Genomic DNA, 18,790 nt, shown 5'->3' with positions numbered 1-18,790 from the left:
AAAGCTAATCTGTAATAGGTGGAGCCTGAGTTTCCTCTCGGTTGCATGTTCCTGTCTGTCCTGTGTCGTCTGATGTTTGCATGTCCTCCTCCTGTAACAGAAATAAAGCTGCTTTCTGTCTCTGCATGCTGACTGTGTTTCTGTTCCACCATCCACAGGATGACACTGTGCATCAACCTCTCTGTTTAGATGTATTCTGCTGCTGCACAGCTTTATTTTTCCCACTGCTTATCACTGTTTGTGCAGCTCTGATCTGATCTGTCTGATTTTAGCTTGTCAGTTGATTTGAGATCAGGCAGCGCATTGCTGTAATTCCCATGGGACTGATCAGACACTCTGGCTTTGAAGAGGTTTTTCTGGGTCGTGTTAAACAAAGGCCACGATATTTTATTCAGGAAGATCTTAAACACTTGACCAAGTGTCGGAGCAGGTCACCGGAAGGGCCGGCGAATGTAATTCAGCACATTTCGTGTTTTTAAGTCGGAGTAAAGATGATCCTGTTTCAGACACACCCCACATATTCATCCAAACCAAAAGCAGCTGTCGGGAGGTGAAGCTGAGGTTGTCATGTGGTTTCTGCTGGGACCTCAAAACATGTCCCTTTTCTTCGGCTGCTGTCTGTAGGACGATGAAGCTCTGATGAAGATGATCGGTGATTTTGCTGTGTCTGACCAGCTGTGGGTAAGATCAATGTGCAAACAATCACACACAGCCATGTTCTGCTCCTAACATAAAACTGTGTGTGTGTGTGTGTGTTGATGTGGTGGTAAATGGGATGTGCCTATATTACACTTTAATGCTCTTATTGACAACTCAAAGCACTTTTACACTACAAGTCATATTCACACACTCACACAGCATTTGTCAGTATTAACCTTCAAAGTTAGGAATTTGTAAAATGGATTAGGGATCACAACAGAATATTAGATATTATACAGACCGTTCAGGCTCCATAAACGAGAAAAGCTTAACTTTTAGAAGTCTTAACTGCGTATTTTTCATTCCTACTCACATCTAAATTCAGACTGACATCAGACTGGAAACATTACTCAGAATTAATTTAACTTTTCCATCAGCACACGGAGCAGCTGATCCTACTGCTGAGACGTGAAACATGAAACATTGCTTTCCTGTTTCCTAACTCCCAGATGTCTTTCTGCTGATGATTCCTCTCTGTGTATTTCCCTCTTCTATACTTCCGTTTTGTATTTCCTACTTGTGTTTTTCCTCTTTTTGCCCTCTGTGTATTTCCTCTGTATTCCCTGTCTCCGGCCTCCATAGGAGCCGGTCTTTACTGCTACCCTCCGTCCTCCCTCTGAGCCTTCTCTCCACGCTCCTTCCTGCGATGACACACTCGGCCAGGTATGGCATGCTTGTGTACCCACCTGCATCATTAAATTAGATCAAATCTATTCTAACTTCTAGACTGTGTCAGCTTTTCTTTTTTACAGTATGTTGCTGAGCTCATCCTAATGGCTAATTAGCTCTGCTGCTTTCACAGCTTCCTGATTACCGCTGCTCTGTTGCAGTCCCAGATCTTTGTCTTTGCTTGGCTAGCATTGCAGCCCCTGCACTATTCCTGCTTCCGCAGAGTTTGGACATTTTCTTCCTTCATGTTTTCATCCTTACTTCTCAATTTTCATCTTGCCCTATTTTCCTTCTTTGACCCTTTGGCTGAAGGCCACCAGATCTCCAAGGGCCATACAGGCGGATGAAAGACACCCCTGGAGAAGGAAGGTGACCCGTCTATCCCACCCTGCTGTTCTCTGGAGGAAGCCTTTACACACACAGAGAGACACACAAACAGATCAGTCAGAATCAGCAGAAAACGAGCTGCAGTAAAATCATCACCTTTAACATCATGACTCACTACAACATACAAACATAGTGACAGGTTACATGACCTCAGGTATTAATCATGCAGACATGAGTGTGCTAGCTTTGTTTTACCACTTTATTTTTGTGAAAGTAAAATATTCTACATTTAGGACTCACCTGGATCTGATTGGATGAACAACCTGATGTCTAATAATGTTCTGATAAAGATTACAGTCATTGTGGTGGACGGGATTTAAATAGGGAAAGGGGGAATGGATGTTTTCAGTCACTAAATTGATCTGGGAATGATGATATAAGACAGTAAGAGCATCGTCAGTAGACGGTGGTAATGTCTCTTCCCCGTTTCCTCAGAGAGTTGCAGACAGTCACACAGAGACGATAGAAGCTCACATGTCCATCCAGGAGAGGAAGCAGCAGATTGTGGCCCAGGAGGAGGCCTGGAAGACCAAAGGCCACGGAGCTGCCAATGACTCCACCCAGTTCACCGTGGCAGCACGCATGGTGAAGAAAGGTCAGAGGGCAGACTGGACACACACACACTGGAGAGGTCTCATTACAGGATGGTTAACTTCTTATTTCAGCCTCAGCTCTGCCTTAATCTGACTGGTTTCCGGGTATAACTTCTGTTTTCTATTAACACAAACATCGATTACAACACAGATACAACACAGACAGATATGCAGCAAGCAGGAAAATTAAAATCCAAACCCACACAGATCTGCTTTGCATGGATCAAAAACAAGTTTAACCATCATTAATTAAAGAAAAAACAGCTCAAGCATCATGAACTTTTCTCTTGTGTTCCTGCAGGTCTAGCCTCTCCTTCTGCACTCCAGTCCCCAGTTATGTCCAAACCAAAGAACAGCAGCCCTGCCATCTCCATGCCACAGGAAGGTCAGTTTCACTGCTGTCAAACTCTGCTGAGTCTTTGGTTTTCTGTTATGTCGTCCTGTGGTGCCCTCAGGTTTAAGAAGCTGCTGCTTGAAACCTCAGCTTTCTGCAGACACCATTTCTAAACAGGTTGAGGATCCACTTAATGAAATGTTCTGTTGGAGGAATGGAAACTGTGTGTGTTTGCAGAGATCAAAGCTGTGCCAGATCTGAACCTGGAGTCGGACAGGAAGCTGGATAAACTAGAGTCATTCCTGGATAAGCTGCACAGTAGAGGTGAGTAGTACTTTTTAAATACATACAGGCAGAACGACGAGAACAAAATTAAGAAGATGTTGATATTTAAAACCTAAAAAAAGAAAACATCTATGTGTTCACTCCCACTTCTGTACAGTGTCCGGACTACCAGAAGCCACCATCACTGTAACCGGGAAGAAGGTGAAAGAAGTGATGACCCTCGAAGATGAAACTTTTTCCAAGTTCTACCCCCAATTGGATGATCTTCCTGCCAACACCAACAAGGTGGCAACAGATGATGACTTTGATGCCATATTCGACCCCCAGATGCCAAAGTAAACTGTCACTGTCAGAAGTTGCTGTTAAAATCTCAAGCCGATGCGTGAGAGTGAAAGTTTGAGTTTAAACTCTGCCTCCTCACAGGCTGACCTCGGAGATGGTGCAGCACAAGCTGGCGGTGCGTCCGACCCGCAACGTGCAGTCGTCCAGGAACCCTCTGAAGATGCTGGCTGCCAGGGAGGACATCCGGCATGAGTACACGGAACAGAGGCTCAACATCGGTCTGCTGGAAAGCAAACGAATGAAGGCTGAGAAGAGTGAGTGAGGATTTAGCTTCTTTTCTGAAATAAAATAATAATAAAAATCTAAACAGGGGTTTTCGGTTCAGTCAGGCCTAGTTCACGTACAAACTTTAGTGTGTTGCAGTCTTTGGTATCATAGGAGGTGTAAAAAGACTTCCTGTGTCTCTGTATAGGACAGGAATGAATGACCCCGAAGCAGCTATCTTGTCCTGTAATTTAATCATCAGTTATTTCCATCTGAAGATTACAGCTAAAATGTTAATCGTGTTTTTTTCCTCTTCGTGCTCTGTTCTGTGCAGTTAATAAGAGCTCTGCTCTTTCTGAAGTGGCTCTTGCCGGTCTGGCCAGCACAGAAAACTTTAGCAACTTCAACCTGCGCAGCATCAGCGTCTCCGAGCAGACATCCAACAACAGCGCTGTGCCGTACAAGAAACTCATGCTGCTGCAGGTCAAAGGTCAGTTGAGTGAAGCTGCTGTGAACGTACTGAACGTCTTGTGGTTCTGATGCTGACGGGAGTGTGGACATCGTTGCAGATTTCAGGAAGCTGAGAGGATGCTGCTCCAAATTTGTCCATTAAGAGGTTATTTAAAAAAGGAGATGAGACATGGTTTATTTTGGTGTCTTTGCTCCTCCTCCATGTTTGTTGGTGACAGCTACGGCTTTAAATCATTGAAGCCACGTTGCCTCACCCTGTGTGGGACTGATCTGTCTCTAAAACTCTGCTGCCTGTAATCCAGAGCAGAAGGTTATAATATAAAAAGGCACAAATGTATAACGTAAAAGTAAAAAAGGCTGATGATCCGGGCCTGCTGGATCAGAGCGCTCGCTGATGAGCCACCTCTCTGTGTGTTTCTGTTGGAAACAGGCCGCCGACACGTCCAGACCCGGCTGGTAGAGCCCAGAGCATCCTCGCTAAACAGCGGCGATTGTTTCCTGCTCGTCACACCGCAGCACTGTTTCATCTGGGTCGGAGAGTTTGCCAACATTATTGAGAAAAGCAAGGTGAGCAGCACTGAGTCAGGCTGGCTGTAAGAAAGCATCCTCCTGTACCGAGCGCCGGCTCTGTGTGCAGGATGGAGACTTGTAGCAGTGTGTGTGATGCAAGCACACACGTGTTCTTGAAGAAACAAATAAGCCCAAACTGAAAAAGGCCCTTTCTGTGTTTTACAGTAATGCACTTATTTTACATTCAGGTTTTTTATAACAATAAAACTGTCCCCTTGACATATCGATGGTCTAACAGCAGTGTATCATCTATGTCCTCCTGTCAGGCTTCGGAGTTGGCCAGTTTCATCCAGAGCAAAAGAGATTTGGGTTGTCGAGCAAACTACGTCCAGGTCATTGAGGAGGGCATCCCCACACGCAGCCATGCTGAGTTCTGGAAGGTTCTTGGGGGTCACTCGGATTATCAGAGTAAGGATCTAATCTGGTCACACGGAATGAAGCATCCCTGAAGGTCTGAAAACTGACCTGATGGCCTCACTTTTCCTCTGACAGCTGCTGGGACTCCAGATGAAGACGAGCTGTATGAGGGTGCCATCGTGGAGACAAACTGCATTTACCGCCTGATGGATGACAAGCTGGTTCCAGATGATGATTTTTGGGCCAGAATGCCTCGTTGTTCACTGCTGAACCCAAAAGAGGTGTGAAGCCAGAACATTATTTTATTTAAGTAGAACCACAACAGATCATCTCAGGGCTCTGTCTCTCATTCTACGTTTAGAACCTCTAAAAACCACAAGTAAACCAGCAGTCTGAGAGTGAATCGCTCTGTTGGGAAAATCAGGAACGCTGAGATTTTTTTAAGATCCAGTGGCGCTTGGTCACGAAGAGCTTTATATGTAAGGAGAAGAATTTTAAATTCTATTCTGGATTTAACAGGGAACCATTGAAGAGAAATTTAAGCTGGAGAAATATGATCTCTGTTGAGAATTCTCATTAGAACCATAAGAACCTGTGGGATAGCCCAATGAAGAGTTGCAAAATAACAAAAGCATGGATTAGTTTTCTGCATCACTCTGAGACAGGATGTGTCTAATTTTAGTAAAAGAAGGCAGTCCTAGAGTCAAAGACCAGATCCTGGTCCAAAATAACTCCAAGGTTCCTCACTGTAGCACTGGAAGCACAGGTAATAGCATCCCACGTAATTACATGGTCGCAGCCACACAGTGAGCTCATACACCAGGACGGTCAGTAGGGCTATAGAAAGACTCCAGAGTTGTAGAGGTTGACAGTACCTCTGTGTTTTCATGTTTTCTGTGCAGGTTCTAGTGTTTGACTTTGGCAGTGAGATGTATATTTGGCATGGGAAGGAAGTGACTCTGGCTCAGAGGAAAGTGGCCTTCCAGCTGGCGAAGCATCTGTGGAATGGCACCTTCGACTATACAAACTGTGACATCAACCCACTGGACCCGGGAGAGTGCAACCCACTCATACCAAAGTACGGAAGCATTTGCAACGTGGTCCTCTTTCCTGAATCATGTAAAAACAGAACATTTCTTGAATGCATCTGAAACCCTGCCACCGTGTCGTCATGTACCTCTGTAGAAAAGGCCAGGGCCGACCTGACTGGGCCGTGTTTGGCAGACTCACTCAGCACAATGAGACCACCCTGTTCAAAGAGAAGTTCCAGAACTGGAATGAGTCCAGGAAAACACCCAGTCCCACAACTACCAACGATCATATGACTGATCACAAGGTAACAGAAAGTCAGATATCAGAGCATCTTTTGTCAGTGATGTGATGATCAAACACAGATTCAGACTCTTCTCCACCGTCTCTCCAGGAGCTGCCCACTTCCTACAACACCTCCCTGATGCTGCCCCTCCATCATGCTCCAGTATGCACCAAGCTGGATGGGTTTAATGTGGGCCGGGGCTACGGCCTGGTGGAGGCAGAGGAGTGGCGGAGCTATGAGGTCAGTACTCTGGCAGTGGAGGTGTGGCACATCCTGGAGTTCGACTACAGCCGCCTGCCTCGCCAGAGCATCGGGCAGTTCCATGAAGGCGACACCTATGTAGTGAAGTGGAAGTACCTGGTCAGCACGGCAGGTCAGTACTCGGCTCATACTTGCTCCCTCTTCTCTGATTTATTAAAGCAGAACAAGTTGGTTTGTTAAAAATGAAGTAAACTATTTCCAAGTTTACAGAAGGTCATACTAAGACTGAAGAGTAGACAGCTCATGCGAGTGGTGTTTATGGAGATGATTCATTCTTAGATCAGGTTGACATTCAGCTTGTAGTCCTTATTCATCCATCTGATGGCTCAAGATATTTCTGCGTACCTGCAGCAGAGCACAGAATTGACAGGCTGATGTTGCGGGACTCACCTCTGATCACTGCATCTCCTGCTGTCTGTCGTCAGTCGGGAAGAGACAGAACCCAGAACAGATGAAGACAGCAGGAGCTGGAAAGGAGAAGTGTTGCTACTTCTTCTGGCAGGGCCGCAACTCCACCGTCAGTGAGAAGGGAACATCTGCACTCATGACGGTGGAGCTGGATGAGGAGCGAGGAGCACAGGTAGAGGAGTCTGTTCTCATGGTGCACTCATGGACACGTGGTGACACTGTGACATACTCCAGTTGAACTCATCTTCTTTCAGGTCCAGGTCCAGCAGGGGAAGGAACCTCCATGTTTCCTGCAGTGTTTCAAAGGTGGAATGGTTGTCCACTCAGGAAGAAGAGAGGAAGAGGAGGAGAACTCACAGAGTAAGTTACAAAAGACACCAAATTTATTTATTTTTTTTATATTTATTGTTTTTAAGGAATAAACACAACATGAACTTTGGGTGTTTTCTGTCATAGTATTACAGGGAATTAACCAGGCAATCCAATTTAAACTTGAAAACAACAAAAAAAAAACAAAGCCCTAAACAAAAGAAGGGCGTTTCTGGGAAATGTACATTTTCCAATGCTTCCAAATGTCATTGAATTTGGATTGCTGTAGCCTCATTGAAAAGTGATTCTTTCCATTACATACAAATCATAAATAGTATCATACCATTTGTCTATAGATGGGACATCTGGTTTGAGCCATTTCTTTGTAATTGCTTTTCTAGCAGCTAGACTCAGTATTCCAAATAAATATTTATTTTTTACACTTACATTAGCTGAGTGAACCAGCCCAAAAAGAAGTTCGTCCCAATTAAATGTAATGTCAGAGCCAAATATAGTTACTAGTTCTGAATAAACCTTGCGCCAGAAAATGTTAAGTTTTGGACAGGCCCAGAACAGATGTTAGTGATTGGCTTCCTGAGAACGACACAACCTCCAACAGCTAGAAGATCCTGTATGGTAGCCATGCTGAGCAGGAGTAATGAAATACCTAATGAGACACTTCCATCCAAAAACCCTCCATGAATTTGAACATGATATCCTCCACTGAAATTCGCAGTATCTAATCCAGGTATCTTCTAAAAGACAGCTATTAGTTTCCATGTCCCATTTTTGTTTTATATATGTGGTATTCACTATTTTTATTTCCTGCAGGCCTCTATAAAGTCTAGAGATGACTTTGAGCATAGAATCTGTTCTATAGGCACTAATAAACACTTTTAATAAGCTATTTTCAAATGCCTTTTGATTTTTTAGCATAGTGCTGTTTAGGTGGTGACGTACCTGAAGAAATCTAAAGAAGTCTCGATTGTTGACCCAGGCCAACCCATCTCCTGTAGTTGGTATCCATCTTATTTGGAGCAAAATCCAGATCGTAGCAGCACCATTTCAGAATCTTTACCTCTTCTAGCATATCGTTTCTAGTGATAATGTTTAACCATACTTTCAATGATAGGTTGATCCATTTATTTCCTGTGTCCATCAGGCATTTAATTAGTCTTTTATCTCCTATTCTTGCTTGGATTGGTATCGTCCCCGATATATTCTCTTCAATTTCCTTCTATCTTGCCTTATAATCTGAGACGCACCAACAGAACAGGATCCTTAGTTGGGCTGATATATAATAGTCTTTTAAGCAGGGAAGTGCCAATCCACCCTTACTCTTTGCTAATTGAAGAGTCTGGAACCTTCTCGGTTTTTTTCCCCTGCCAAATGTAGCGTGATAATAATTTATCCCAATCCTTAAATTGTTTATCATTAATTTCAACTAGGAGGGTCTGGAATAGATATAACATCCGTGGCAGGATGTTCATTTTTATCGATTCAATCCGAGATTCAAAACTTAATATTGGAATGAGATTCCATCTCTTTATGTCTTCCTTTATTTTTTTTTTATTTAATAGGCCAAAATTTAAGTTATATAACTTTAATAGATCTTTTGGGATGATAACTCCCAAATACTTCATGTATTCTAGGTCCCATTTTAATGGAATTTTAGAGATAATGTTTTGGCTAGGTTTGTAATTGAAGTTTAGTATTTGAGTCTTTTGGATGTTCAATTTATAACCTGAGACAGAGCCAAAGGTATCTAGGAATGATAGTAGTTCCAAAATTGAATTTTCGGGGTTTGTCAAACTAATTAATACATCGTCAGCGAATAATCTTGTAATCTTGATCTAATATTTTTATACCAGTAATATTATTGTTCTGAATAATCCCCTGACTTAAAGGTTTGATAAATAATGCGAACAACAATGGGCTCAATGGGCAGCCCTGTCTGGTCCCTCTTTTCAAGCCAAATGAGTTTGAAATTGCCCCATTTATTTTAACTCTAGCGTTTGGTTTATTATATAGTCCTTTAATAATATTAATGAAAGTTTGATGAAATCCAAATTTGTCCAGTAGATGAAATAGGAACTCCCAATTAACCCGGTCAAAAGCCTTCTCGGTGTCAAGGCTTAACAATATTTCCTGGAGTTTATTTTTGTTTATCTCTTCAATGACATGTAGCGTTTGGCGAATGTTATCTTGTGTTTGTCTTTGCCGAATAAAACCTGTTTGGTCCAGACTTATTATCTGAGGAAGAGTATTTTCAATTTGTTTTGCCAAAATATGGGTAAAGATCTTATAGTCTTGATTCAAAACACTTATCGGCCGATAGCTTTCACAGTCTAACTTGTCTTTCCCCTCTTTTGGAATCAGGGAGATCAAGGCTTCTTTCCAGGAAAGAGGAACAATACCGGTTTTAAGCACATGGTTGTATGTAGTTTTCATTCTAGGGATGAGTAAGTCCTTCATCTCTTTATACCACTCTGCCGGAAATCCGTCAGGTCCTGATGCTTTACTCGCCCTTGAATGTGATATCGCCCTTTTAATTTCTTCATCTGTGATTTCATCAATTAGAAACTTATTTTGTTCGTCACTCACTTTGAGTAAGTTTATGAGTTTTAAGAAGGCCTCTATCTCTTCTCCATCTGTTTTAGGTTGGGTATATAAATTTGTATAGAATGTTTCAAAAGTTTGTTGGATATCTTTTAATTTGTAATGTATAGAGTTGGTAATGGGGTCCTTTATTTTATGGATTGTGTTTTCTGCCTGTTGCTTTTTTTAATTTGTAAGCTAACAGTTTAGCTGATTTACTTCCGGTTTCATAGTATTTTTGTTTTAGAAATGTTAGTTTTTTTTTAATATCCTTTAAGTACATTTCATTCAATTCATTTTTTTCTTATTTCCATTTCTATTCCTGGGTTTAATGTCTTTTAATGTGCCTTTTCTAATTTTTCCAATTCTGACTGTAACTGTTCAATTTTTGCTTTTCTCCTATTTTTTTTTTTTCTTCAAATTTGAGCAGTAGCCTATAAGTTTACCCCTTAAGACCACTTTGCAAGCATCCCAAAGAGTTTGTGGGGACACTTCGCCATTGTCGTTTTAATCAAAATATTGCTTGATGTCTTTTCTTATTTGTTCCCACATTGGCTCTAGAATCTCTGTATTTAGATTCCAAGTGGTCCTCTTTTTTTCGGTGTCTAATGTTACATTTAAGTAGACTGGTGCATGATCAGATATATCCATAGTCCCAATACTACAGTTTGTAACCCTATACGTATCCCTTTGACACATAAAGTAATAATCAAGTCTGGAGTAAATCAGATGCGGGTGAGAAAAGAAAATGAAGACTTTTTTTGTCGGATTTACTTCTCTCCAAATATCACAGAGACCGAGCTCCCTCATCATTATTTTTATATTTTTGGTAATCTTCTTCTCTCCTGTGTGGCAGGGTTTTGAAGTGTCTAAGGTTGGATGTAGTCTAACATTGAAGTCTCCGCCACATATTAGGGTACCCTGCTCTTCCGAAACTAATAACTCAAAAATTTGTTTAAAAAAAGTCCACTCAGATAGTGGGGGCGCGTAGATATTCAGGAATGTAACCAAAGCACCCTGCAGGTACCCTCGTACCAGAATAAATCTCCCCTCCAAGTCTTTCTTTTCATAAATGCACTCGAAATTTAATTTCTTAGAGATTAGGATTACCACCCCTCTCTTTGAGCCCTGTCTATAGGAGGACGAATATTGATTAAATTGTCATCTTGTTAGTTTTCCATGTTCCAAGTTAGATAAGTGTGTTTCCTGGAGGAGAGCTACCTCTACTTCTTCCCTCTTTAATTTTGCCAAAATTTTGCTTCTCTTAATTGGATTGCCTAGACCATTCACATTATAAGTAATAAGCTTAATTGACTTGGTACTTTGCATTATATATCCTTTGAGTATAACTGAATCCCTGAATGCCTAGATAAAAAAGGAAAAAAAGAACTTTTACACCCCTGGTGCTGTGGGTAACAATAGCACCAACACAAACATTAACTATAACAAAACCCACATTGACTTCCAATGATGAGGCATCTTTCATGGCCTCATAACTCAGATGGAACATGAGTTTAGAGGGAAGGTCTCTTCCATCTAACGATAAGAGAGGGCCCTCTTCAGCCTCTAAGCTGATAAACAGGTCCACAGTGTCCTGTAAAATGTCCCGACTTCACATATTTACTTCTTATGCCCTTAAAATTGTCTACTTAATAGGTATAGTGCTGCACAAATAATCTCTCAGAGTATATCTATTTGTTGTATACAGTTCTCTCGTAATAATGTCAGGTTACCTGGAAAGATAAATATGTAATCGTTGCTGTATCATTACTTATCAAGTGTCCTGATGTCGGAATCTTTGAAGATGCTCCTTGACGCTGTGTTTGGCGCTCATGTTCTCCCAGTTTCCTCGCCTTCCACTGGATCGCCAAGATAGCTGGCTGATCTGATCCAAAAGAGAGGTTGGATTTTTCAGAACCGTCACTGGTATCCCCCTCGTTGCCATGTCTGCCGTTGCTGCCTCTGCCGAGTTGTAGGTCACCGTGCCTTCCTTGTAGTGTACCCGCAGCTTGGCCGGGAATGGGGTCTGGAACCATATGTTTCTTTCCTTCAGCACAGCCTTCCCCTCCGTGTAATCCCTCCATTTCCTCAGCAGCTCCGGTGCGTAGTCATGGTCCATCTGTACCTTCTTCCCTTGGAAGTCGAATCCCTTTCTTTGTCATGTTCTTTTGAGAACCTCTTCTTTCATTTTAAAGCTCGAGAACTTGACCACGATGGATCTCGGAGGGGCCCCAGCCGGGGGTTTCGTGTTGAGCACCCGGTGTGCCCTCTCGATATTCAAGGCTGTAGCGGGCGGGAGCTCCAGGCCTTTAAGTAACAGATCTTCCACGAACTTAATCATTGTTGCCGTGCCTTCTTCAGCTCCCTCCCCCACTCCATATATTCTGACATTCTTCCGACGGGATTGCCCCTCCAAGTCCATCAATATGGCCTCTGTCCGGGCCTGAAGTTTCACCAACTCAGCCAAAACCTCCTCTGAAGACTGTATTCGTGTCTCCGCGGTGTCTATACTCTCCTCCGTCTCCTCCACTTGTTTGTAGATCTTAATATCTTCGCGGATGTCTGTCAGTTTCCGGCTTGAGTCCTTCCTAGATTCTCGCAGCTCTTTCAGGATAGTAGCGAGATTAGCATCATGGCTCTGCTCCGAGTCCGCCGGTTGAGAGTCCGCTAGCATGTCGTCGCTAGCTTGTGACTGTCGATCTTCTTCCATGTTGTCGTTTTCCTTCCTTTGTGTAACACTTTTCTTAGTTTTTCTGGGCATAATCTTTGGCTCATTTCATTTGCATCTATATTTTCATGTAGCAGAGATATTACGAGTCGAGCCGAGCCAAGTTTAAATTTTACCATCGGGAGCCTGTTGGTCTATGCCGCCATCCCTTCGCCAGCCAGACCGGAAGTCTCAAAAGACACCAAATTTAATGTTCAAACTGACCGACCTTTTTTTTTGTTTTTCTTTTTTGCAAATATTCATTCATTTTTAATTTGATGCCTGCAACATGTTCCAAAAAGACTGAGACATTCACATTTACTGCTGTGTTGCATCATTTTTTCCTTGCAACAACAATCAACGAGCTTTTAGGAACTGAGAAGCTTTGTAGGTGAAATTCTTTCCCTTTTTGTTTGATGTGCGACTGCAGTTTCTCAACAGTCCATGGTCTCTTCAAATATTTTGTTCTTCATTAGGCACCATAGTGGGAGAGGGAGATAAGTCTGGACAGCAGGGGGCCAGTCTGATACCCTCACTTCTACTACAAAGCCAGGCTATGTGTAGAATAAGTAGGAACATCAATGAAAATGCCATGTCTTGGATGGCATCATGTTACTCCAAACCCATATGTACCTGTCAGCATTGATGGTGCCCTTACAGATATTAGGTAATTGTACTACTAATCGATTAGTTGAAATGATGCATAAAGTTGACAACTTTTAAAAAGTCCACTTTGTGTTTGGAGTTCCGTATGTCTCAGTGCACAGAGACATGGTGCTGTTTGCAGTGCTGTTTAAAGAACAGTGTGGCCTCTTTAAGGTCAAGCTAGAGATGGAGAGAGGTTAAACACTGAAACACAGGTAAATGCACAGGTAGGTGAGGCAGAGCTGGGACATTTGAGCAGAGTTAGCTGTGAGAAACTGTCTATTAAGTGGTGAATGAATAGGCTCCAACTTCCCCATGACCCTTAATTGGACTAAGCAGAATAACAAAATGATGGATGTTTTTGCTACAAGCTTTAGCAATAAACACCCCACAGCTCTTCTAGTCCCACAGCAGAGTCCAGTGTCCTCACAACTGCTGAGTAAAGTGAAGAGAGCTAAGCCTGAAGGTAGCTGCAGCTTCACCCAGGAGGAATGACCACGCCTTCACCTCCCAACCTTGGTTTGGATGATCATGAAACCACCACAGAAATGTTGCTTCAGGAGCAAAAATACCAGACGGAAGGATGAGAAAAGTAACAGGTTTTGTTGTTGCTGAACTTTCCCTGTCGCCGCAGTGTTTGGTTCACCTGGCATAGCAGCCATCTCATAAACGCAGCCAGATCAAGTTCAATCCTGAAGTCTCCCTGACTAAAATGTAGACTTGCCAGACCACACTTTTCCACTTTGCATCAGTCCATCTCAGATGAGCTTGGGTCCAGAGTAACAGTAGCAGTGTTTCTGGGTGTTATTGACGTCTGGCTTTTGCTTTGAATGGTAGAGTTTTAACTTGCACCTGTTGATGTAGCAATGAACTTTGGTAACTGACTAGTATTCTTGAGCCCACATGGTTACATCCTTTACAGAGTGATGTTGCTTTTTAATGCAGCACTGAGATTTTTAGTTTTCAGCCTTATATGCTTATATGCTGATATTCCTCCAGATTCTCAGAATCTGTCAATATTATGGATTGTAGATGATGAAATTCATGAATTCTTTGCAATTGTATGTTTAGAAATCTTTTTTAACTGTTGGACTATTTGCTCATGCAGTAGTGTACAAAGGGGTGAACCTCACCCGATATTTGCTTGTTAATGACTGAGACTTTCAGGGATGCCCTTTCTATACAGAACATGAGACTCACCTGTGGAATGATCCAAGGAGGCCTGTTCTAAGCTTTCCTCAACTTCCCCATTCTTTTGCAGTGTTGCAGTGTCTTTGGAACATGATATAGGCATCAAATTCAAATTCAATGAATATTTGCAAAAAACAAAGTTTATCAGTTTGAATTTTAGTGTCATTATAGTGCATTCAATTAAATATAGGTTGAAAATGATTTGCAAATAATTGTATCCTGTTTTTCTTACATTTTGCAAGATGTCCTAACTTCAGTGGAACTTTATTTGAAAAAAACAAAAAAAACAAAAAAAATCTCTACTTGTGCTCCTCTTTGTCTCAGGTGATTGGTGTCTGTACGCTGTGCGTGGGGAAGTGGAGGTGGAGGGCCACCTGCTGGAGGTGGCCTGTCACTGCAGCAGCCTGCGCTCCAGAATTTCCATGGTGCTGCTGAGTGTTGGCCAGGCCGTCATCTACTTGTGGCATGGCTGCAAATCTCAGACACACATTCAAGAAGTGGCTCGAACCGCTGCCAACAAACTCAAAGAACAGTGAGTGGAAACTCGGCTTTCTGTGTTTAGGGAGCTGAATTGATGCAGTTGAACAACAACCTGTGTTTTTCTGCAGCTGTCCTCTGGAAACGGGCCTCCACAGCAGTAGCAAAGTGACCATTCATGAATGTGATGAGGGAGCCGAGCCAGTGGGATTCTGGGAAGCTCTCGGCAGGAGAGACAGAAAAGCGTACGACTGCATGCTTCAAGGTGGGACATTTGATGGTCTTTGCATTTACTGTGTGAAGTCAGATTTCTGCCGCTCATCTGAAATGTGAAGCAGACAGAGAAACTGCCTGGGATGGACAGCAGCTGCAGGTCCTCCTCCCATTTGCTGAATTGAGCTTTTCAGGAACCATCAACCACTGGTGGTTTTTGGAGAAGCCACAGTCGTCACTGCAGAGTTCCGTTTAGGAGCTGAAAGTGATGGTGTTCATCCTTCATGCAGCTGATGTTGAGATGTCTGCATGCTCACATTAACATCCAGATGTCAGTGATATTTCTCCAAGTGTACAAACTGAATGGGTGACAGTAAAGTACATAGATCACCTGACACTTTAGTAGAAAGGAACTGTTTTTGTTTTGTGTGAACATTGGATTTCTTTCTCTGCTCAATACAGACATCAGTGAGTGCTGGTATTGTGTGTCAGAGTGAGTTATCATGGGCAGATCCAGCACACTGTAACTGATCACTTCTACAAAGGTACCAACACCTTGATTCAGTGCTTCAGGGTCTGAAGCCATCAGTTGTCTCCATTTAAAGATGGACACTTTATAAAAACAGAGTCTGGATATGAAGAAGTCAGGTCAGCATCTACCGGCAGGAACTGAACTGGTGCTGTTTCTACAGAGAAAGGAGGGTTTCCATCAGAGTAGATGGCAGCAGACTGAGTGGTGTCATGTGACTCATGGTTTAATTTGACCCGTCAGATCCAGGCCGGTTTAACTTCACCCCACGTCTGTCCCAGCTGAGCAGCATCTCGGGGGAGTTTGCAGCGGTGGAGTTCCTCTATCCCGCCAGAGTGCCAAACCTGGTCAACTCTATGCCCTTTCTACAAGAGGACCTGTACACGGCTTCCCAGCCTGGTATGCACACACAAACACACACACACACACACACACACACACACACACACACACACACACACACACATATTCTGTAGCAACAGAAGATCAGGTGCACAGGTTATTTCTATGAAATGGTCCTGAACCCATAAATGAAATGTTTGTGGACCCTCCAACAGTCGATGCTTCAGAGGACTGAGCTGATACACAACGAGCATCATTTCAGTCTGCTAAAGAAGTTCCACTGTGATCTATAGCTGATCCAAATCTGAGGAGAGTCTGAATGTTGGAAAACTATCCTTTACCCTTTCTCTAACGTGTTGTTTGTCCTGTGGGAAGCTCTGTTCCTGGTGGACAACCACCATGAGGTGTACCTGTGGCAGGGCTGGTGGCCTCAGGACAGTGACAGCACGGGCTCGGCCCAGATCCGCTGGGACTCAGACAGGAAGTGTGCCATGGAGACGGTGTTGCAGTACTGCAGAGGTACAGATCACATTCGTATAGATTCATCATGCTTCTGTCAGAAGGAAACACTGAGCATGTTGTTTGTTTCACCAGAAAAGAATGAGAAGAAACCTCCCAAAGCGTACCTGATCCATGCAGGTCTGGAGCCACTCACCTTCACCAATATGTTCCCCAGCTGGGAGCACCGAGAGGACGTCGCTGAGATCACTGAGAAGGTGTGGATCAGCTGCTTCCTCACAGCTTCACAGCATGCTGGCAGCCTTCATAAAACAACCACCATCATACAGGTGGAGTCCAGGTGGAGCCACCGTCCTTTCTGTTCTTACATAAGCAGCGTGTCTTTGTTTTCAGGAGGCAGACGTGTGTAACCAGATCATCCTGGTGGAGGATGTGTTGGCCCGGCTCTGTAAGACCACGTATCCCCTGGAAGACCTTCTGATCCGGCCGCTGCCTGAGGGTGTGGACCCTCTGCGGTTGGAGGTCTACCTGTCAGACCAGGACTTTGAGGTGAGATGTTCTGCCTCGGATTAATGATGTCTGCTCACACCGTCTCTGTAATCACTGAAGAACCAGATCATGGACATCATTTCTGTGTCTGGACCCGCTGCATTAGACATCAGTGTTGTTATAGTTCTGCTGTTTTAAAGCTGCAAAGTTTGATGTGAAGAACTGATCAGTGCTGCTGATGAACCAACAGATCAGCTATTCTGGGTCAGCCTGACTTCTCAGGACTTCCTCCTCCCGTCCTCTCTCTCTCTGAGCACTTACATACATCTTTAAACACGTCATCCTCTGGTATCGTTTATAAACTAATGACTTTCACTCCTTCCGCCCTGCAGGGCGTGGGGGCTTTATCGAAGGTAAGTGGACAGGTTTGAGCATGGAGACTCAGACTCATCCTGCATCCTCATTCAGTCACCATTGATGCCTTCATTAGTTCGGTATGCTGTTCACACGTGTGTGGACTGAATCCTGCAGATTTGAATCACTACAGTCTGGTTGCACTGACATTTTTATGAGAGCTTTGTGTTTTTCTGCAGTGGAAGAATGATGTGTGTGTTTCAATAAATGAAGCATGAGTGTGTTGTGAGGTTTCTCAGTCACCATGGAGGCTGCAGGACTGGTTGACTGGGTTCAGACTGTACACCATCATGTGACCTGTGCCTGTGCTGCTCCACAGAAAGCTCTGCAGTTAAACAGAGAGGAGTATGGAGCTTTGCCCGGATGGAAGCAGGTGAACTTGAAGAAAGCTAAAGGACTTTTCTAAAATCACCAGAGACCCCCTGCAGGATGCTGTTCAGGCCTCTGTCTTGTTTCCATCTGCTGCAGCAGAGGATGCGCCTGTGATCAGCCTGGCTGAGGACGGAAGAGAGATGGAGGTCAGCCAGCCTTTTAATGCTGCACATTTTCATCTTGGATGTTGGTTCTTACGTAAAAAACGTATGCAGCTGCAAACATCTTTGAGTGTGTAAATAAAGTTTTAAACGTGGTCTATTGATGTATGTACATATGTACTATTTGTGAGAGGCCAGTGCCCCCTAACAGCGATCTGTTGGAGTGTTAGCAGGTCTGTCAGCCTGATAAACACACTTTCATATACATGTGTGCATCTTTGTGCATTACAGATAATTTATATTTATAATAAACCCACAGAGGAATTAAGAACAGTTTCTAGTATAAAAGATGATGAAAATATAAAATTGATACTAAATCTCTGCTGTACAGATCACATTTTGCCATTTATTAATAAAGCAGCCTTTTCTGCAGGTATCTTTGTTTCAGGCAGTCACAGAGAGACAGAACTTATTAAAGGTTCAGGCAGCATAATAATGATGATAACATGTCTGCATGGTGCCTTTCTTTGTGTACAGTTTCTATACAGATTCTAGTCTGCATTTGCAAGGCTTTTGTGATATAAAGAACTATTAGAGAAATAAATGGTTTAATATCAGCATGTCTGTTTCACAAGTAATTTCTACATCATATCCAGTTTTAAGGTTTCCCAAAGAACTGTCACTATAATGTCACCTTCACTCCTGTGGACACTTGCTAACATTTTTACATTTTCAACAAAGCTAAGTCCTAATTTCCACATATGTGGATCTCAAAGCGACATTCTAGATCAGGGGTTCCCAAGTTCAGTCCTCAAGATCTACTATCCTGCAACCTTTAGATGCAACCCTTCCGCAACAAACCTGAATCAAATGAATGGCTCGTTACCAGGCATCTGCAGAGCTGAATGACATGTGGATGAGGTGTGGAAAAGGGTTGCATCTAAAAGTTCCAGGATTGTAGAGCTCGAGGACTAAACTTGGGTACCTCTGTGCTAGATCTTTACTGTTAAAAACCTATGTCAAATTTGCATGCCATATTTAACAAACAA

The 18,790-nt window shown here is 43.1% G+C and overlaps 1 protein-coding gene across 11 annotated transcripts in view; it reads left to right on the top strand.

Annotated features, from left to right (window-relative positions):
- Positions 1-18,361, top strand: part of svila (supervillin a) — a 76,383-nt gene extending 58,022 nt beyond the window's left edge. For 8 of the 11 annotated variants that reach the window (XM_041967700.1, XM_041967704.1, XM_041967707.1 and 5 more), the window contains 24 exons: positions 625-681; positions 1,282-1,362; positions 1,681-1,737; positions 2,191-2,350; positions 2,650-2,733; positions 2,920-3,006; positions 3,125-3,302; positions 3,391-3,563; positions 3,848-4,003; positions 4,415-4,551; positions 4,821-4,962; positions 5,047-5,192; positions 5,814-5,989; positions 6,097-6,247; positions 6,335-6,599; positions 6,913-7,067; positions 7,150-7,255; positions 14,670-14,877; positions 14,954-15,087; positions 15,808-15,963; positions 16,282-16,425; positions 16,501-16,622; positions 16,759-16,914; positions 17,588-18,361. In XM_041967700.1, the coding sequence (XP_041823634.1) occupies positions 625-681; positions 1,282-1,362; positions 1,681-1,737; positions 2,191-2,350; positions 2,650-2,733; positions 2,920-3,006; positions 3,125-3,302; positions 3,391-3,563; positions 3,848-4,003; positions 4,415-4,551; positions 4,821-4,962; positions 5,047-5,192; positions 5,814-5,989; positions 6,097-6,247; positions 6,335-6,599; positions 6,913-7,067; positions 7,150-7,255; positions 14,670-14,877; positions 14,954-15,087; positions 15,808-15,963; positions 16,282-16,425; positions 16,501-16,622; positions 16,759-16,914; positions 17,588-17,674 (3,318 nt within the window). In that variant the 3' untranslated portion in view covers positions 17,675-18,361. The other 3 variants (XM_041967699.1, XM_041967701.1, XM_041967705.1) reach the window with 3 other exon arrangements.
- Positions 18,362-18,790: the final 429 nt, after the last annotated feature.

The sequence above is a fragment of the Melanotaenia boesemani genome, chromosome 18 (assembly GCF_017639745.1).
Source record: "Melanotaenia boesemani isolate fMelBoe1 chromosome 18, fMelBoe1.pri, whole genome shotgun sequence".
Lineage (NCBI taxonomy): Eukaryota > Metazoa > Chordata > Actinopteri > Atheriniformes > Melanotaeniidae > Melanotaenia > Melanotaenia boesemani.
Note: the sequence above shows the minus strand (reverse complement) of the source record. Positions and strands in the feature narration are given on the sequence as shown.